The sequence below is a fragment of the Aphelocoma coerulescens genome, chromosome 5, assembly GCF_041296385.1.
Source record: "Aphelocoma coerulescens isolate FSJ_1873_10779 chromosome 5, UR_Acoe_1.0, whole genome shotgun sequence".
Classification (NCBI taxonomy): Eukaryota; Metazoa; Chordata; class Aves; order Passeriformes; family Corvidae; genus Aphelocoma; species Aphelocoma coerulescens.
The window spans coordinates 56,234,593-56,252,888 of record NC_091019.1 but is presented as its reverse complement, the minus strand read 5'-3'; the positions used below and the strand labels follow the sequence as shown (position 1 = coordinate 56,252,888).

General features: G+C 40.2%; 1 protein-coding gene across 3 annotated transcripts in view; it reads left to right on the top strand.

The window, feature by feature from the left end:
- BEGAIN (brain enriched guanylate kinase associated) overlaps nucleotides 1-18,296 on the top strand; it is a 148,709-nt gene that overhangs the window by 26,675 nt on the left and 103,738 nt on the right. For 2 of the 3 annotated variants that reach the window (XM_069018275.1, XM_069018274.1), the window contains exon 1: nucleotides 8,511-8,822. In XM_069018275.1, coding sequence (XP_068874376.1) covers nucleotides 8,809-8,822 — 14 coding nt within the window. In that variant the 5' untranslated portion in view covers nucleotides 8,511-8,808. Of the gene's footprint in view, nucleotides 1-8,510; nucleotides 8,823-18,296 lie in introns of those variants that run through there. The other variant, XM_069018273.1, reaches the window with a different exon arrangement.

Below are 18,296 nucleotides of genomic sequence, written 5' to 3'. Positions count from 1 at the left end.
CCCTGTTTGAAAACAAATATCTTCATCCATTGCAGTCTTGGTTTTGCTGGGATGTTGTTTGGCTGTCCTAGGATTCTGGCTGCCTTCCTCTGAACCTTTCCTTTAGGGGTGGTTCTAAACACAGGGCACAAAACTAGGGACCACAACAAGAATTAGAGGTGAAGTTTTATTTAACAGGGCCTCATGTGATTACTTTTATCACCTAGATAGGTATAGAAGCAGTTAGAGCATAAAATACATGTTTTGTAACAAACAGAGTTCTCCAAGTGTAGGATGTATGAATTTTACAGTTCTGCTCCCCCTCTCATCTCTCTCTCCCACTTCCCATCTTCAACATTCATGAACAAAACATCCTCATTATGTAGGGACATATGTAGAGATACAAAGCTGCAAGCACAGAAATTCATGGGAGCAGCTACGTTAGAATTCATATGCCATCCTGGGTCATGACAACCCAGGCTTTGGTCCCACTCAGTACAAATCCATACCTAACCAGTCAGGAGTCAGTGCTCCAGGATATTGCAGTTACTCCTCACTATCCCAGATACCACTTTATATTATCTATTGACAAACAGGAGCTTTTTAAATGACAATTGTTGTAGCTAAATGCTTTAATATTGTGTCTGTAATTGCAGTTATCAATGTCTGTATTAGAGACAGCCACATATGTGTACTGGCAATGTCCAGTTGGTAGTTTAGGAGACATAGAGTCCATTTAGTCAACTAGATTGCATTTTCCTCTGGCTCCTCACTTAAAGTATTTAGTACTCCTCTCACTTAAAGTATTTAGTTACACTGTCACTGGTGGGATCTCACTGGATGGAACTGAAATGTACAGAGGGTTGGCTGGGCAAGCAGTGGGGCTTCACCTCACTATTCTAACCTTTTGTAATGTTATGGCATGATAGGATGCTGAACAACTCTAGAGAAAATAGTTCATCAATCCATTGTCACACATGCTGCTGTATCTCTGCACCATAAAGAAAAAAAAATACTGTACATATCTGTCCCTATTTTAGTTGGTCAGGTCATCTGGGAACAGTTTTTCTTTTCACTTGAAAAGTTTGTACAGCTCCTAGCACTATGGATCCTCATCTCTGCTGATGACTACAAGGACCATTTTCATAAAAACCAAGCATTTAATCACAATAGTTGCAGGCACAGGTTCAAGCAATCAGATTGAGCAAAAATACACTGAACAATTCAAGTGGAGTCTGAACTATCATTTTAAGACAGGAAGCCCCCTGTTTTCAATGATCTTTGTTCAGGTTTCACTGGATGGTTTGCCCAGTGACATGGAGAAGAGGTGTAGGTTCTTTTGGGACCCTTTTCTGAGAGAAACTACAGCATTCATGGTACTTGGGGGTAATGGTTATGACAGAAATCAGCTTGACTCATTGAAACAGCCACTTAAAAGCAGAACCTCTAGTGATATAAATCAACAAGAATTCACTTCACTGGAGCTCTGCTAATTTGCCCCTGTTGGGAATGTGGCTTTGAGACTTTACAGAGTGAAAAAGAAACTAAGGAAGCAAAACAAAGATTCTAAAATATTAGCAAATAAAACAGCTTGAGAATGTTATGTTTTCCCAACCATGCAAAAAAAAAAGCCTGTAGGTTACAGTTTCAATTTAATTTGTTGCTATTTGATACATGTTCACACATGCAGGATGTGTCATGAAGAATTTAAATGTCTGTTTTGAGAAAAAAATCCCATTATTTCTTTTTATCTTATTTCTGTTATGATTATTCCCCAGTCTGTTTCAGCCAAAAATTCAGTGATGTCAGACCTTGCTAATGATTTTTAAAACACTAGTGCTGAAAAGGTCTTCAACCACACAGACAGACAAACTAAAAAAAATAAAAGGAAGACCTAGTGTATATTGAAAGTCAGACAGAAGTTCAGGATAACTTAGATGTTGTCCAGTTATAAAAGAGATTCTCTGCCTCATCTTTCAGTATGAATGATAGTGAACAGGGAATAATTGGAGGATATCTGAGTAAGGATGAGGAAGGTTTAACAGAAACTATCATAATTAAGGCAGATTCAAGCTAAGACTATTCACTCTGCTGGTGTCAGGAATCCTGCAGTAATCCCCAGCCCAAAATCTTGCTCAGTTGACACATGAATAGGCAAGCTCAGAAGAAAAGCTTTTCTCTGTGTGCAATGGTACAAATATATCCTAAGTGGTAAAGAGAAAATGTAACGTGAAGCGAAGCAAAGGCTTCATGGTCAAGCAAGCTGAGCAATCAAGGATGAGGAAAAGTGGCATAAATCATGACAGTTCTTGCAAAAGTAACTTTTTGTTAAGAGAAGCAATTTCATACTCAGGGAACAAGTCGTGATCTATCTAGATTTGCACAAAGTAGTTCATAAAGTGCTCAGTTGAGAATTACCCTCTAAAACATAAAATGGAGAGTAATTCAAGATTATTAATCAGAACAAAAACCCTATGTAAATGTTAAAATTGAAGTCTGTCAGGTTGGAAAGGGATTATTGGAACTTTCAAAGAAGGTTTGGAAACATTTTTTTGCTAATACTTGTTAGTGACTTTGAGCCAATAAACTGTTCGCCTAAATAATATAGGCATTTTGACATATTGACAACAATTAGGAAGCTCATATAAGAACTGGTTTATTTATAAGCAGAATAACGGAAACTGATGAACTTTAACACAACATATCCCCACGAAGACTTTATGTTGTGTAGCTCATCATTTGGCAGCAGCAGAGAAACAGAGATCCAGGTGTGTTGTTAGACTGTGAAACAGGTGTGAGCCTCCACTGAGAGAGAACCACAAGAAATCTGAGACAAGCCTAAGATGCATGGCAGATATATTTTCTTTAGAGTCACTGAAGCATACATTTACCATACAAGGTACTGCCAAGGTGCTTTGTGCATGATGTTTATTCTGATCACCCATTTTCAAATCAGATTTAAGGTAATTTGGAGCAGATCCAGAGAAGGAATACTGAAATGACAGATGAAAAGGAGTACAATCTTCTGAGAGCAGTCAGAGAAGCACATCTTGTTTTCCTTCTCAGATAAATCTTCTCTTCATAAATGTGTATGGAAATGTAAAACAGGGCGGGAGTAATAAGCTTTAAACATAAAATTGGTACAAGATCAAAGAGAGAATTGGTCATACAAAATTTAACATGGTTAAAATCACCCTCTGATTTCAATCAGTTTAGTAGTGTTCAGAAAAACAGAGTAAAAATAAATCTAACTGTTTCAAGATGGATCCCAACGGCCTTATGGACATTGCATGACAGAGTACAGGTGTTCTGGTGCAGTGTAAAAATTCTGGGCATTGAACTTAGACATCTGCTCTAAGAATTAAAAAGACAATTTATGTTTTTGTTTACTGAGTTGGGTCCATTTATGCCATATCTTTGCTGTATGCAGTTAGTCCCAAATATCTGAGTTTTCATTTGTAACTTAATTTTGCTGTGGAGGATTTCTTCTGTTACCCTAAGAAACATGGGCAATTTGTCCCAGATAGGGAGGGAATGCTGGGAAAGTGCAATGCTACTCTTGGGGGAGTTAAGAGATTTGCTATGACTTACTTGTGGTTGTTTACATGTAAACTGGTTGACAAATGCTTTTCCTCATGTCCAACATGCAAACCCTCCACAGCTTAATGGAACCCTCCCATTCTTTTTAATATATGTGATGTTCCTTTTCCCAAGAGAAAATCTTCAGTGGCCCCAACAAGTTCATTAGTATGGAAAGGATAAAGGCTGTTAGTCTTGGCAGCTTCTGCCTTCTTCCCTCAGTGTTAAATCTCTTCACCTTTCGTATCTGAACTGTCTTCAGATGGTCTGAGCATAGTGGAAGTATTTCATGGCCCGTGGTGTGGAGGTATGGCTGGAGAACATGCTTTCTGAGCAAAATATCTACTACATAGGCAACTGTGGAGACATGGACCCAATTTTCTATATATCTCCATGAAATTTCAGGCAAGAGTTTTACAGAAAGATGATTCTTCTTTTGTAAACATCTATCAGATACATTCGATACAATCAAATTCAAATGAACACTTCCTCCAGCTTTTTTAAAGTTTCTATAGATTAAACTTTAGTCTTTCTTCAGGCATTTCCTGAGCGGTACTTTAAAGCTGATAAAAGAAATCTCTAAAAATTGATTAAGGTCTAATTAAAGATTGATCCTATTCAATTACATAGTCTAATTTTTATTAAATCAAATCTTTAACTCTTGTACTCTGTGGGAAAAGAAAGGAAAAAGACCACAGTGGTTTCTATCAACAAAACTTTAGTACAACAGCGAGCACAAAAGGATGTTGAAGTAAGGTAGTTGGATTGAAAACAAGTGGCAGTTTACAGATGTGCCAGAAGTCCAGAAAACTTTAGTTGTGATTGAGCTCTCATTTACAGGTTTCCTCAACAAAGAAATAAAAGTAACTTCCACAAAAATAAACAAGTCTGAGTAAACAGTCAGAATAAATTAGTGGCAGTAACTTCCTGCTACACTTTCTTTTCTGGTACATTTGGTAGCAACAAGCCAACATGCCGCTCCAAAGTGACTGAACACAGTGGGAAGACTTGGTGAGCACTGAGCCAGTCTGGGTCCTGTCTCTCCCTCTGAAATGAAACAGCTCTTTCCAAGAAAACAAAAGATAACAAATGAAATAAAAAATTCACCTTCAGGGTACTCCTTCTTTTTCACACACACATTGGGAAGATGCAGAAGGATGAAAATTAAGATCATAGGGGAAGGAAATTTCATTAGACATCTTAAAGATCTGAAATCTTATGATTGCTTATCCCTCAAAAAGTGGTCATAAAGGAAATAAAATACAAACACACTGTGAACTGAATAGTGGTAGATAAACCATCAGCATGACTTTTTCATAAAAAAATGTTTAGGTTCACTAATCAATACTATGGACACTGATTATATAAAAAACCCAAAGAATTGGATCACTATACTAAGTTTTATGTATGTCAATGACTAAGAATATTCTGCCATTGTCTTGAGGTTGTTTGACTCATTAATGAAACATGGAAAGATAAAAAATTAGGGGATCACAGTATCCTTTATTCACTCTGCTAACTTGAAAACAACCCAGAAGTTGTCACGCTGTCAAAAAGGCAATAACCATATTGTAAAGAGGGAAAAAAGCACAGTAAAATTTCCTGGGGTTTCCATTAACAGCATCCATGCTTTCATTCAAGCCAGCAAATGACTTTGTTCTCAAAGAATATCAAAGAATATCAACTTGCAATCTAGAATAGCTCCAAAGTGGAGCTTTAAATGTTTAACACTTCCAAAAAAGGAGAGTCTTGGCAGTTGTTCAGTGTATCACACTTGCTTCCTTCAAATACTTGAAAAAAAATCAGGTTTCTACCAATATTATTAGGCATTGCCCAAAAGTGCTTCTAGGCAGAGTTGCCACACCAAGTATTTCTGTAAAAATCAAAATCTTCAAACCTGTCTCAGTATTTTAAATAAAGAGACTGTGTATGGAAATGTAGGCTATTGAATTACTAAGACCAAACTTTTTATAAAAAGAAAAAGTTGTTATTTTTAGGCCAATTAAATAAATTCTTTAGTCATACAGCATTGATATTGTTTAAAAAAAAAGCCCCATGTAAATAAATCACATCTGATATTTTTGTAATTAAAGGTAATTACTGATCTTAATTTAAACACACATCTTCAATCACTGCTCAGTTTAGGCATCCAGAATCACTTGAAATGAATCAACACACTAGCAAGCAACAATTTATGGATGACTTACCATTAAGGACATTCTTATACCAACTTTTACTTCAGTCTATCTGCTTGAAATAGGTCCCACAAGACTTTAAGGACAAGATTTGTCCTTAAAGTGGCCAATTCAGAGCTGTTTAGAATATATTTTAAACTCAATTCAGTAAGATATTTCAAATAGGAGCCTTCATAGAGTGCAGTGGGAGGATGATGCAACCTCCAAACTTCTACAGGCTAAATCAATGGCAGGGATCCGGCTAGGAACAGCAATTTTGCCTTAGTAAAAATGTCACCTTGTGATAACAGAGCTGTTTCAGAAAACCACAGACTTTTAAAATAGTTGTGAGTTGCTAAGGCTTTTTTGGGTGGATAAAAGAAAAAAAATTAAAAAAAAAAAAATAAAACGGGAGAGGAGGAAGAAACAGAAGAAGAAGAAGAAGGAAAAAAAATATGATAAAATGGACCTTTCTAAGGGACACAACTGTCTGAGAAAATAAACTGCTTGAGATGAAAGCTATATTTCTACAGATGCTCCTGTCTTTGTTTCCACCATTTCTAGTTTCTATACACTCATTTGACTCCCTAGGCTGAAAGCTAGGGCAATCTGCTGGAGAACACAGAGGCTCTAGTCCTGTCCTGTGCTCTTATTTATTTACTGGAAGTGGATCCCCATCAAAAGACATAATAGAGAATTGCAGTGCTGCAGCCCAGAGAGGCCCCTGACCTGGGGCAGAGCGTCCTCCTCGAGGAGGATTGATCTGAACCCACAGCTTCCACATCAGAGAGGAGCTGTCTCTTTACTGCATATCCTGCCAGGGAAAGGCAGAGGAGAACATCCTCAACAGTTCAAAGGAAAATTGGCAATATTACATGAAACAAAGAGCTTTTACTGTGAGGAGGTAAAAAACCCAGCCCTACCAGGAAAAAAAAAAAGTAATTGAAGCTTGGTTTAGTTTTCTTGTTTGAATTGGTGTTAGGCATTTTCTGTGCTTTTCTTCCCCTTACTAATTTCCTGTCAGGATTGGCAGCCAATGACTCACCTGCATTCACAGATGAGTATCACCAAAACATCAGTCTGCAGCTCCTCTTCTCAATACTTTGATTTAATCACACAAAGCAACCCCCACAGTGACCCCAAGAGTGCAGCATTATTCAAAGCACTAGGCAAAAACAAGGCCAGGTAGCTTCCCTTTATGTCTGCAGATATTGCCAAAACAGAAGCTCTAAAATCAGATATTCTAAGTACTCTGCCTTCGTGGTGGCTCCCAGAGTTCAAGGCAAGGAAATAGTAAGTAACCCTGGAGAGAAACTATGTTGTCTCCCCAACATTAAAGGAATGATCATGATCAGGGCAGTGTTGGAGGGTTCATGTCTGGAGAGCCAAACTGTCAAGCCCATGGGTCTGCCAGCAGCTTCTAATGCCCAGGGAGAAAGCCCCTGTGGTTCATTTTCTAATCAGCAATGTTGAATCTCTTTCCTGCATATGACAGCATGATTCAATGGATAGACACAAATTAGAGAAAGCAATTATGGGTCTTTAGGTTACATTTTGAAACTCAAGGTCTGAGATTTTCCCCAGGCAACCTTGTGGTTCCAGCAGACATTGCAAGGACCATGTAAACATATATTACATATGTTACCGAGAAACTGAGGAGGGTTTTTCCTGCAGCTGGCTTCCTGCCTGCCAAGTTATGGTGGATGCCTAAAATCCTTAATGTTTGTCATCGAAATTACTGTGCAAACACCAGCCTGACTGACAACTTATCTAATGGGCAAATCAAAAGTAAATGAGAAAAACGGAAGACAAGTGACCCAGTGAAGAACCAACAATTTGTCATTTGGGATGTGTTATTAAGCAGTTTGACAAATTTCTTGCTGGTCAACTGATTAAATTTATATTTCTCTATTTTTAATCTTTAATTTATTTCATACTCAAATATGATTGTTAGCCATTAATCAATAAGGTTTAAAGTGCTCATGATTAATGGCCAGTGCTTTCTCTATAAATAAGAGATTCTGGCTCTAGAGATGGCAGGATTGCTCTGAGTGCTCATTCCTTAGTTACAATAAAGCGGGACCGGGAGAATTGATGAGATTCTGTCCCAGTGCTTGCTGAAATGAAATGGGAGCAGCTCTTAGGGATCTGTGTGAGATAATGATGAAAAAGAAACCAAAGGGTTAACAAGAGTATGCTTTTGATATAAGTAATGCCGGAGAAATTAGAGTCTCCATGCTATAGATAAGTAGGGATTTACAGCATCTCTACGGTAAAAAGAGCCCAGGCAGATTAATGAAATGACCACCCACTGCTGTGCCAGGTCTGTGAGGATGCAAGGAGAGCCTCTCTCTCCGTGGGAGAGCCGAGCCGCGGGCGAAGGGTTAACGGGAGCCCGGCGCGGCGGGGCAGGGGCCGGGCGAGGCACTGGGGCGGGGAGCTTCCGGCGGGGCAGCAGCAGCGAAAGGGTTAACGAGACGCCTCCATGCATTGAGACGCTAATTGTCAAGATAGTGTATTACTGGAGGAAAGTAATTTGATTACTCGAAACTCCCACTAAGGAGGCAAGCTCGTGTCCTTCCATCTGTCGGGCTCTGTGAAAGATGATGAATTGAGCTCCAAATTCACGTGTGATGAAGTCACTGTCAATCCCCGCCAGCCCAGCCCGCTGCCATGCCCACCGCACAGAGGGTAGCACTGCAATTCAACTTTCCCTCGGAAACGCAGGAGGCTCAGTAACCTGTTACTTGCTGCTGCTTGCTTTTTTCTTTTTTCTTTTTTTCTTTCTTTTTTTTTTTCCCCTCCCCATTTTCTGCCTCAGCGCTACAACTGAGTCATTCTAGTGCCCATGGCTCGTGGGTATACCGGGCTCCCACTGCGCTCGGCTTTATTCCCCACTTCAGCTGGCAGCGTTATTTTCGGCTAATGCAGATGTGGGGCTCGCTCGCCGGCGCTTTGTAGCCACTTGGCGAGAAGCATTCGGAAAGCCTTAACTATGCATAAATCTGCAGAGTGAATGTTTTCTTTCATTCACTTGCTCCTATTATTTGATTTCTTGTAGGCCTCTGCGGCAGAAATGGAGAAAATAAGGTAAGTGAGACAGTTTATTTACATCTCATTATAGAGAAGAAATGTTCTGTTGCACAATGCTCGTTACAGGCTCTTGGAAAATATTTCGCTTAATACCATCAGAGTAGAATACTGGATTGCATGATGATGCAAGGCAATCTGTGCTTTAGAGACAAAAGAAAAGGAATGTGGTTGTTCTAGTAAATCTATTTTGCAGGGATGTCAATTCAGAAAGCATGTTTTACACACAAACATTTTATTGCCAGATGCAGAGCATATTTGATTATATAAATGTTGTAGCCACTTGTCCATTTACTGCAAGAGCCTGCCATTCCATTTAATGAGGAAAGTGGATCAATAATTCATGAAAAAGCTGAAGAAAACATAGGCTTGACTTCAAAGCATCTAATTAATGTGGTTTGTTTCAATATAGCACTATAACATTGGTGTTCGATTTTTGTTTTATATTGTATACCAGCCAGATAAATCTTGTCTCTTCTGTGTTTAAAATGTTGTCATATTGTACCAGTTTCTCAGCACATCTCTCTGCTTTAAGCAGAAGGAGATGGGTTTTATAACATAAGTTTTCCATCTCATGTCCTAGTGCAAGTCTGCTTTGGGGGATATTGCTTTTGTGTATGTTGTTGAGAGAGAAAAAGAAGAAAGCATTCTAGCCCTTTTTAATAAATGAATTAAAAATTAGTAAAATCTTGTCTACTAACACATTATCAAAGTATAGGCAAGAGATGAACCTTTTACTACCCTTTAAATACTTTATGGAACTTCTTTTCATAACCAAACACACTGGCTATGATCTTACTTGGTTTTATTGGACAAGCCTAAATTCCTTCTCTGAACCTGGTAACTCCAGTTAGTGACAACTGTTGTCCAAGAGCAACTTTTTAAATTCCTTCAGTTTGGAATGGCTATCCTGAGTTATCAGAAATGCAGAAAAGTTCTGAAATTCTAGAAATAACTCGGGAAGAAATGGCAAATGCAAACCAACAGAAATTTGATCAAGTGTTTAATGAATTCTGGGCTGGAAACAGAATCCTGTTTTTCTTTTGATGCAAAGGAGGTTGAGTCTCTTACAGTGGACCTGAAGATGCATGTCCAAAAGTTACTAAGAATACATTTTTAAAGCACTTAACTTACACACTTTCGTAGAGCCTCATGGCAACAGAAGTATTGTAACTTTTGTGCTGAAAGGAAAACACTGTGCAATGTACTATGGATTAGCAATGTATATAAGCATTACAATGTTAAAGCTGTGAGTTTTTCCTGAGTAATGCCTGAGAAAGTGCCTCGATATGTGGACTGGTGTCTAATAAAAATTCCAAACAATCACCTATGGCGTATGCATGCTCCTGTCATGAATTACTCTCTTAGAAGATGCAAGCAAATATATATTTACATGTTTGCTTGAGAAGCATGAGTGCACAAATGCAATATAATTCTTGTAATACTTTCCTGAGCATACTTTGGCCTCTGCTTTTAGTCTTGCCTCTTTTGCAATAATGGGCTGCAGAGCCCAGGAGAACAAGCAGAATGTATTGGAAAAAGAAAGAATTTTCTATTATGAGAATAAGCATTTGTAAAGTTCCATTTTCCAAACACCACAATTTTGCAGCTGTCAGGCTTGCCAGACTTTACCTCCCTACGCTCTGAGTGCTACATAGATGGAAAACCCACCCTGCCCCACTGAATGATGCAGGAGCTTCGCTGTTAACTCCACAAAGAGAAGGGCCAGGCTCTCTCAGGAGTTTGCTAAAGAAATTTTCTGTTAAAAATTCTTGTGTGCAAAAGCTGATTTTGGCAGATGTTTGTCCCCATGACCCCAGCAGGTGCAAGGCTAGTTCCAAAGTTTCATGTGCTCCCAAGTAGAGCAGCAAGCCAGGCTAGGGGCACTCCAGCAGGACCCAGTGCAGAAGCTGCACTGCTCCATCACAAACTTTTCCAGCCTCCCTGTCGACAGTCATTCTCTAGGATGCAAACTGACAGAATTTTTGGCAGTTTAAGGAAACTATCTGGAGTCATTATCTTAAATAGCTGGTAAATTCACAGCCTGGAGAGAATTAGATTTTTCTAAACTTACAGAAGTCTGGTACCCAGGTAAAAAAAAAAAATTACCCTGTATTTTAACCACAGTAGATTCAGAGAGGTCATGAAGAGAGATAACCTGAAGCTAGGAGAAGAAAGAAAGAAACAACAGGAAAATGGCAGGCTGGGAGGAAATAGGTATTTTTTGTTATATGTAGAAACCAGTGTAGTGTGGAAAAGCCATTCCCACATGATACTTCATTGTGTTCTGCCCTATCTCCTCTGCCCAGCTCCTTTGCCACTGTTTTTTGTTACTAGCTGATGATATGCAGTTCCACAGCACCTGGGACAGTGTTGGCCCAAGGATTAGAGGGTGAGCCCACACCAGCTGTGGAGCTGGGGTGCACGGAGGGTACAAGGCTCCTGTAACAGAGGGAGAGAAAGGGGTTCTGTAATCAGCATAAAGGAAACAAATCTTGTTAGACAAACAGGACAAGAGGAGAAAGGTGCAAAACCACAGGACAGTGAAGCCAGGTTGAAAACCCTCAGGGTTAGAGAAATAGAGGTTTGCGTTCCACAGTGCTCTTCAGAGAAGAAAGTCTTTTAAATAAGGAGAACAGGTGACAGACCTTGGCAGCTCGAAGGGCCAAACATTTTAAGAAGGCAGCTCTGTAAGTCTTTGGGTGAGCTTTGCACATTCTCCCGCCCAGGAGAATGGGGATCCATCTGGGGCATCCCCAAGGACTGGGGTAGCCAGGCCCATTCAGAAAGAGGGGTGAATGCAGGAGCATGAAAAATTGATCCACTGATGGTCCATGCTTTATTCAGCCATAAAATTCATTGAGCCAGGCAGCACAAGTAGTAGTCCAGCAAATTAATACACATCTTATTGTTACATTCCTTCACTGAGGATCTGTCCAGAGCAATGTGATTCGTCTCACGTAATGCAGCAATAATTCCCTTTGCAGACCAAGGAGCTGCTGTGACCTGCAATGTCACAAGCAGGGGCTTGCTGTGACAGAGTTATGTGTGGAAGGAGCAGCAGGAAGCAGAGGTGGGAGGTTGTCAGTATTTAGCCTGGCACAGGGACACCTTCCTCTGGAAGTGGAAACATGCAATTTTATGCTAAAACTTGGACTCAAAAGAATCAGGTTTTGCAATGAAGTCTTCTCACTGTGAATGATTCTTAGCAGTACAGTGTTTATTACATCTCAAGGTACCAATATATTAGGCAGAAGAATGGCTAACTACTAAACACAAACCTCTTGAGGATCTGCACTCATGTAGGTTGGCTATGTATGGTTATAGAGTCAGTTTGAGCATTAATTACTTCTGACTCCAACCTTTTAAATACTGTTTTTTGGATCTGGTTCTTTTTCATGTCTATAAACAAGGATTGAAAATCTTAGTTAATTAAAGTGAGTTTCAAATATACCTATGCTACCTTATTTTGACTCAGCAGTGTGCAATCTTTGCTGCATATATGCAAGAGAAGCACAAGCCTTCCAAGCTGGAGGCCTTGTAGATCTGTGGGGGCTGGCACACAAAATTGCCAGTACACTGGAAACAACTCCTTTAAATCAGATTGAACCCATGGAAAGGTTAGATGTGCAAATGAAAGACCAGTTCCACTGCAACTCCAGTACAGACTCATAGCAGGTTTTCTCTGCTTCCATTTCATCCAGCTTCAAATACAGGTTGTAATATTCAAAGTTTCTAGTGCAGAAGATGTAAGGTTTGACAGAAGAGAACTCTAGATATACTTTATACACAAATACTGATCAGATTCTCAGGGTTCCTTACACTGAAGTGTATCTCACTCTACAGGAAATGTCACTTGAAGAGACAGATATTGTTCAATAAAAGCTTTTTCTTTTTTTTTTTTTTTTAATACACTCCTAAAGTTTCAGTGACAATTCAGAAACTATAAATCAATATTCTTAGTTCTAAGCTTTCAAGATCCACAACAGGATGAACTGTGTATCTAAAAGTACACAAAACAGGACACACCATCACCATCACCAACTGCCAGGCTCACAGTGCCTCTAAGGAGGCTGATTTTCCACTTTACATTATAATCATGGTATTCCTCAACTGACGATTACTTTATTTTGGCAGCATCAGTAGGGGAACTTTACTAATTACCCAGGGATCTCTGATGAAAGTGACCTGTGTCTCAAAGAACCTGCGAGGTAACATCTTCATTTCACTTGAGTCCTTGTTTCAGAACATATGAAAGCAAAGTGGTTTGTTTTGCACACACAGCTGGTAGTAAGTCAGCAGCTTGATCCAAGTCTCTTGAATTTTTAGACTTGGACTTTTCTCAAGCATGTTTGAGTTCATCTGTGGTAAGGAAGGAATATGGGTTTCCTCAAAAGGAACATCAGAGGCACATGCAGTTCTAGGGAAAAGCCTCTGCCATGCTTTGCTGGAAATGTAAATACCTTTCTAAATGCCCACCTGATCATGCTGCCTTCCTTGCACTTGGTATAAGTATAGCCCTCTTCTTATGCTAATGAGCACACTGCAATTTCCTGCCCTCCCCACCTCGCCCTTATTACTCACACAGCCTGTATCTACATTAATTTTACCATATACTTGAACACAAGGGGAGGATTTTTTTTTCCCCAGAAAGTTAACCAACAAACATGGTTTACTTTACCCTAGGTCTGGTCTTCACATCCACAGCTGATATGCTGGGAGCCACTGCCTTGTACAGAAGCAAAATGCCACAGGACAGCAGCAGGGTTGTGCAAGAAGCAGCTCCACCATCTGCTCAGCAGTGTCTTCAGGCTCTAGCTGATGCTGGGATGTGAAACCCCAGCTGTGGACACAGGCAAAGAGATGGAACAGGGCAAGCTTGGAAGAAACAGAGCATAGGGAAATGCTAGCATGAGAGGGCCATGAGTTTGGGGTAATTAGAGGCGATGGTGAAAAAGTCAGCAAGCTGGGTGAATTTCGGGTCCATTTTGAAAGATGGAGACGAGAAGGAAAAGAATAAAAAAGCTGCCTAACATATAGTCAAACAGGTAAAACAGGTTTTCATTTTTCCTCTGTTTTGCAAGCTGTTTTTATCTGTCAGGCAGTCCCAGCAGCAGTGACAGCCCTGCAGTGCTGTTTCCAGCACATCTGGTTTGTTCATGCTGCCATCCAAGGTGTGAGTGCAGCTAAAGCACATCTCTCTCCCCCTCGAGACTACACTCAGCTTTGAGTTTGGTGGTTGTCAAACACAGCAATGGGAGCAATGGACACATACAGATACATTCACAGTCCCCAGGGGAACCATATCCCTGGAACTGGGATTGGTTGAGGCACAGAGCCATGCTGATCTACCTATTCCAGTACCTCTGAGAATTTTGTTAGTGCTGTCAGAGGCACAGTATGCTTGTGCAGCTTATCACACCTAATTTCCACTATTGCTATTCCCTGTGCTAGTCAGTCAAACCTGCACTACCTCAGCTGAGGAAGGAGTGTTGCTGCTGTGCTGTCCAACAATCCTGTGCCCTGAGCTTCATCTGCTGCTTGAATGATCTAAAAGGCAGTGATGTCAGTATGCAAGGAACCATCCCCAGTCAGCTGATGTAACAAGTGTTGTGTTATAGTATCCTTCAGTTCCAGATAGATACTGAGAGAAGCAAAAACATCCACCAAACAAGAAACATGACAGAAACAGACAGCAGAACAGATTCAAGTTGAATGAAACCAGGTATAGCTGTGTAAAGTGGCCCGCAGGGACAAGTGGGAGATGAACAAACATCTGAACAGACCAAGGAAGTAGGTAGGAGTATATGAGCCATGCCATCACCCAGGAGCTGCAGTGAGTCATGGGGAAGAGGCTGGACCTAAGTGATGCCTAGCTTACAAATAATGTTCTGCCTACCCCTTTCTTGCAAGGCAAAATGCATCACTGAGCAATGCCATCAGCATCTCAGAAAAGAAAAATAAACAAAAGGAGGCATTTTGGACAAATATTTAAGAAAAAAGAAAGAAAACTCCATTTTGCATAGTGCTTGTTATTAGTTCAGAACTTTGTACCATAGGGAGCAGAACTTACAGAACAGTTTCTTTTTTGTTGTTGGGTTCTCCCCCTTCGAGCTCCAAGAACACAATTATCCATGATTATAAGAAATTCAAAGGTAGGAAAATTGGATGCATCCCCTTTATTGCTAATAGGCTTCAGTTTATGTAAGCACTTTGACTGCAGCTACTGGAGAGTATGTGTTGAACATTGAAAGCAGCAACTTGCAAAGCAAACAGTGGCAGCCACTGCAGCAGTAACAAAACAATCTTATAAGCTGAAGAATATAAGAGGTTTCATGCTATGAACCCCAGATGGTTCAAGGACAGTACAGTTTGTGAACTGCGCTTGAGTGTGTTCTGCGGTGAAATCAAGCAGATTTTGAATGCTTGCTGCTGCTACAGCTCACAGACTGTTGAAAGAAAGGAGGTAACTTGTCTGCAACACTTTATTACAAGCTTTTTGCAATTTCCAGCTCTGCTGCTGCTGGCATGGCTTAGGCAATTTAATTTACCAATCAGTTCTTGATTTACACACAAGTGACTTTAGAATACATTCAAATAAAAACGGTATCACCACATTTGATTCAGCATTCTTTAAAATTCAAAAGCATCTGAAGTATATCAAAACTATTAAGCTTTTCACATTAAAAAATTGAAAAGACTGAATTGTCCTAATGTTTTAGTGATGACCTAAAGCCAGCTTAGCATGAAGCACAATGTGCTGAGAAATGGGCAGTAGATAGTGAGGTGTAATCATGCTTTTTGGAATTCATGAATGCGAGGGTTGTATACAGAGCCCTCCAGCAGAACAGCAGGACCATAAGTGCCTGTAGGATCCTCCTTGAAGGATTTCTCCCATGTGTGTGACCGTCCTACTGCTCATGTGAACTGCACAACTGTTATCATTCAACTCTTCCAGGAGAAACAAGATCCCCCTCACTGAACAGTGCAGAGTCACAGCTCATTTCTTGGTTTGTAATGTTTGAACTGGGATAAAAGTGAGGGCTCCATGTCACATGCAGTTATATTGTTCCTTACAGCATGAGTTTCTTCATATATGCATTTGTTAAGCTCTGAAAATCATTGAAAAATCAAATTTTCATCCTGAACTTGCCCAACTGTCACCGTGTCAGCAAAGCCGAGAAGTTGCGTTCAACGATCGTACGCACACAACTCATGCAGCAGACTTGCATCTAAGAGGGTAAACAGCATTTGAGCACAATGTTGTTGGCAAAGCAGTGGTTGACTGACTTACTAGGACATCATGACTACACAAATGCCATTTCAGCTGTTCAGAGCAAAATGCAAATCTTTACCACCTTGCCTTGATTTTTTCCCAAGGAGGAGAAAGAGGTAGGAGGGTCCTAGAAGAAAAGAGGAGCTTCAAACTTTTTTGGAAACCACTGAGATCTTCAAGGAGTCTCTGCTGTTATACAAAGACCCTCACATTCACAAGAAACTCTCATGACTCAGCAGCTCCAGACTGCTGCCTTCTGTTCAAGACCATGTCAGAGAAAAGGGCCTTAACTCTGAAGCTTCCATACAAATCAGGTCAAGCAAATGAGCTCATTGTATGTTTCTGTTAGCTGTAATTGCCATTCAGACAAAACGATCACTTTAAGAAACTGCTCTATTTTTAAGGCATTCCAAGAACTATACTGGAATTGTCAACAATGAATGGCTCCTTAATCTTCTCCCTTGACATTGCCCAAGAGCTTATTCTTGCAGCAGGCAATTTGAAGAGAAAAGCAATCAGCACTCCTCTTTTCTAGTTTAAAAAGTGTTAAATCTTTCTGCCGCTATTTAACTCAGGGTGTTGGCTTAACCAAGGTACTGCACAAATTAACACAGTATTCAATGCTTCACCTGTACAGAGTAGTCTACACATAAAAAAAGAACTTGCCTATATATCTGCATAATTGGTCTTACTGCTAAGAAGTTCTACAGATGTAGGTGTTTGAAATTACATTTAAGTAGCACTAAATGTGTGGCACGTGACTTTGCATGTGCATATTTAACTAAGTTTGTACCTGCTGGGTCACTTGCCCTTTTGAGATATGATTTCCTCATGTTATGAATCCTATCATTGTCCTGTAACAAGGAAGAAGTATTTCCAAGAAGTTAATTTCCAAGTAGATAAAGGTGTACCAAGTACATTCCAAGATTTAAAGCAGATCCATGAGTTGCTGAAAAATAAATATTTTCCAGCTCTGCCCATTATTCTTAATAATTAAGTGTGAAACTAGTAACAATGAACATTCATGGACAGAAACTCATCCTTAACAATGAGGCAAGTGCTGCTTTCTATACGGAAATAGAGATTTTTTGAGACTACATACAAACAATCTATAGCATTGAAACAGACTGTTCAAATTCAAAATAAACTGTATGTTTCTTTTTGACTCTCAGCTTATGAATAACAATGATGCTTTTATTTGTATTTGCATTCTGATTAAGATTGATAAGAGACCAACAAATAAAGAGGGAAAGATTGAGTCAAATACTCTGAAGACTGGGCAAAAATGCGAAACACAGCAAACTAGCCCAAAGCAATGCAAGTAGAGTGATGAAAGACAGAACAGCAATAATATTTAAGTAATTACTTGGAAAGCAACAGCACAGCACAACACACAAAAAAATTTGGTTGTTCCGGTCATAAAACTGGCCAGGAAGTTTTTACACAAGCCCAAATGCTCCTCTGTCCTACTCCTTTCAAGTGCTGAATTCACAGACAGGCTGTTGCTAAAAGGGGTGCATGACTGCCCTGGGTTATTTTTGTCTAAATCTGCACAGCAGCTAGCCCTCAAATCCCACTTTGACATCTCCTTGCAGCCCTGCAAACCCAGGGCCGGGCAGAGCCACGCGGCAAAGGAAACACCTGCTGTCTCAACCCACACCAGCAGCGTGACCCTGACAGGGCTGAACCTCAGCACTTCCACTTCAGTCCTGAGCCTTCACAAGCCTTTTGGAAAAGAAAAACATTTCCTGGATAATCTATGTCCTTACTGCACCAATGCCACCAAGTGTGATGGGCATGAGGGGCAGGTTTCCAGGTAGATTTTCAGCCCACACTTCGAAACGTAGTCTAGAATAGCCCAGTTAATGCCAGTCTTTGCTCTGGAACCCCTAGATATCTGACAAGCTTGCAGAGGTGCCCAGGTAAACAGGGCTGATGAAGGTAATGTGAATGATGGAATTTTCTGTTTTCTTGCTTGTGGAAGACAAAGCAGTACCCTTGCTCTGCAGCTGGAACTGCTGTGGTAAGTGCTGCAGTCCCCTTGCTAAAATGACATTCCCAGTGGTGGAGTCTCCCAAAGCAGGTTTTCATGTTTCTTTGGCTCTGTTTTATTTCTTCACAAGATGCTGACAGTGTCTTGTCTTTACATCAAATGTTCTTTATTAAACTCTTTCACTCCTGAAGGGACCAAGAGCAGG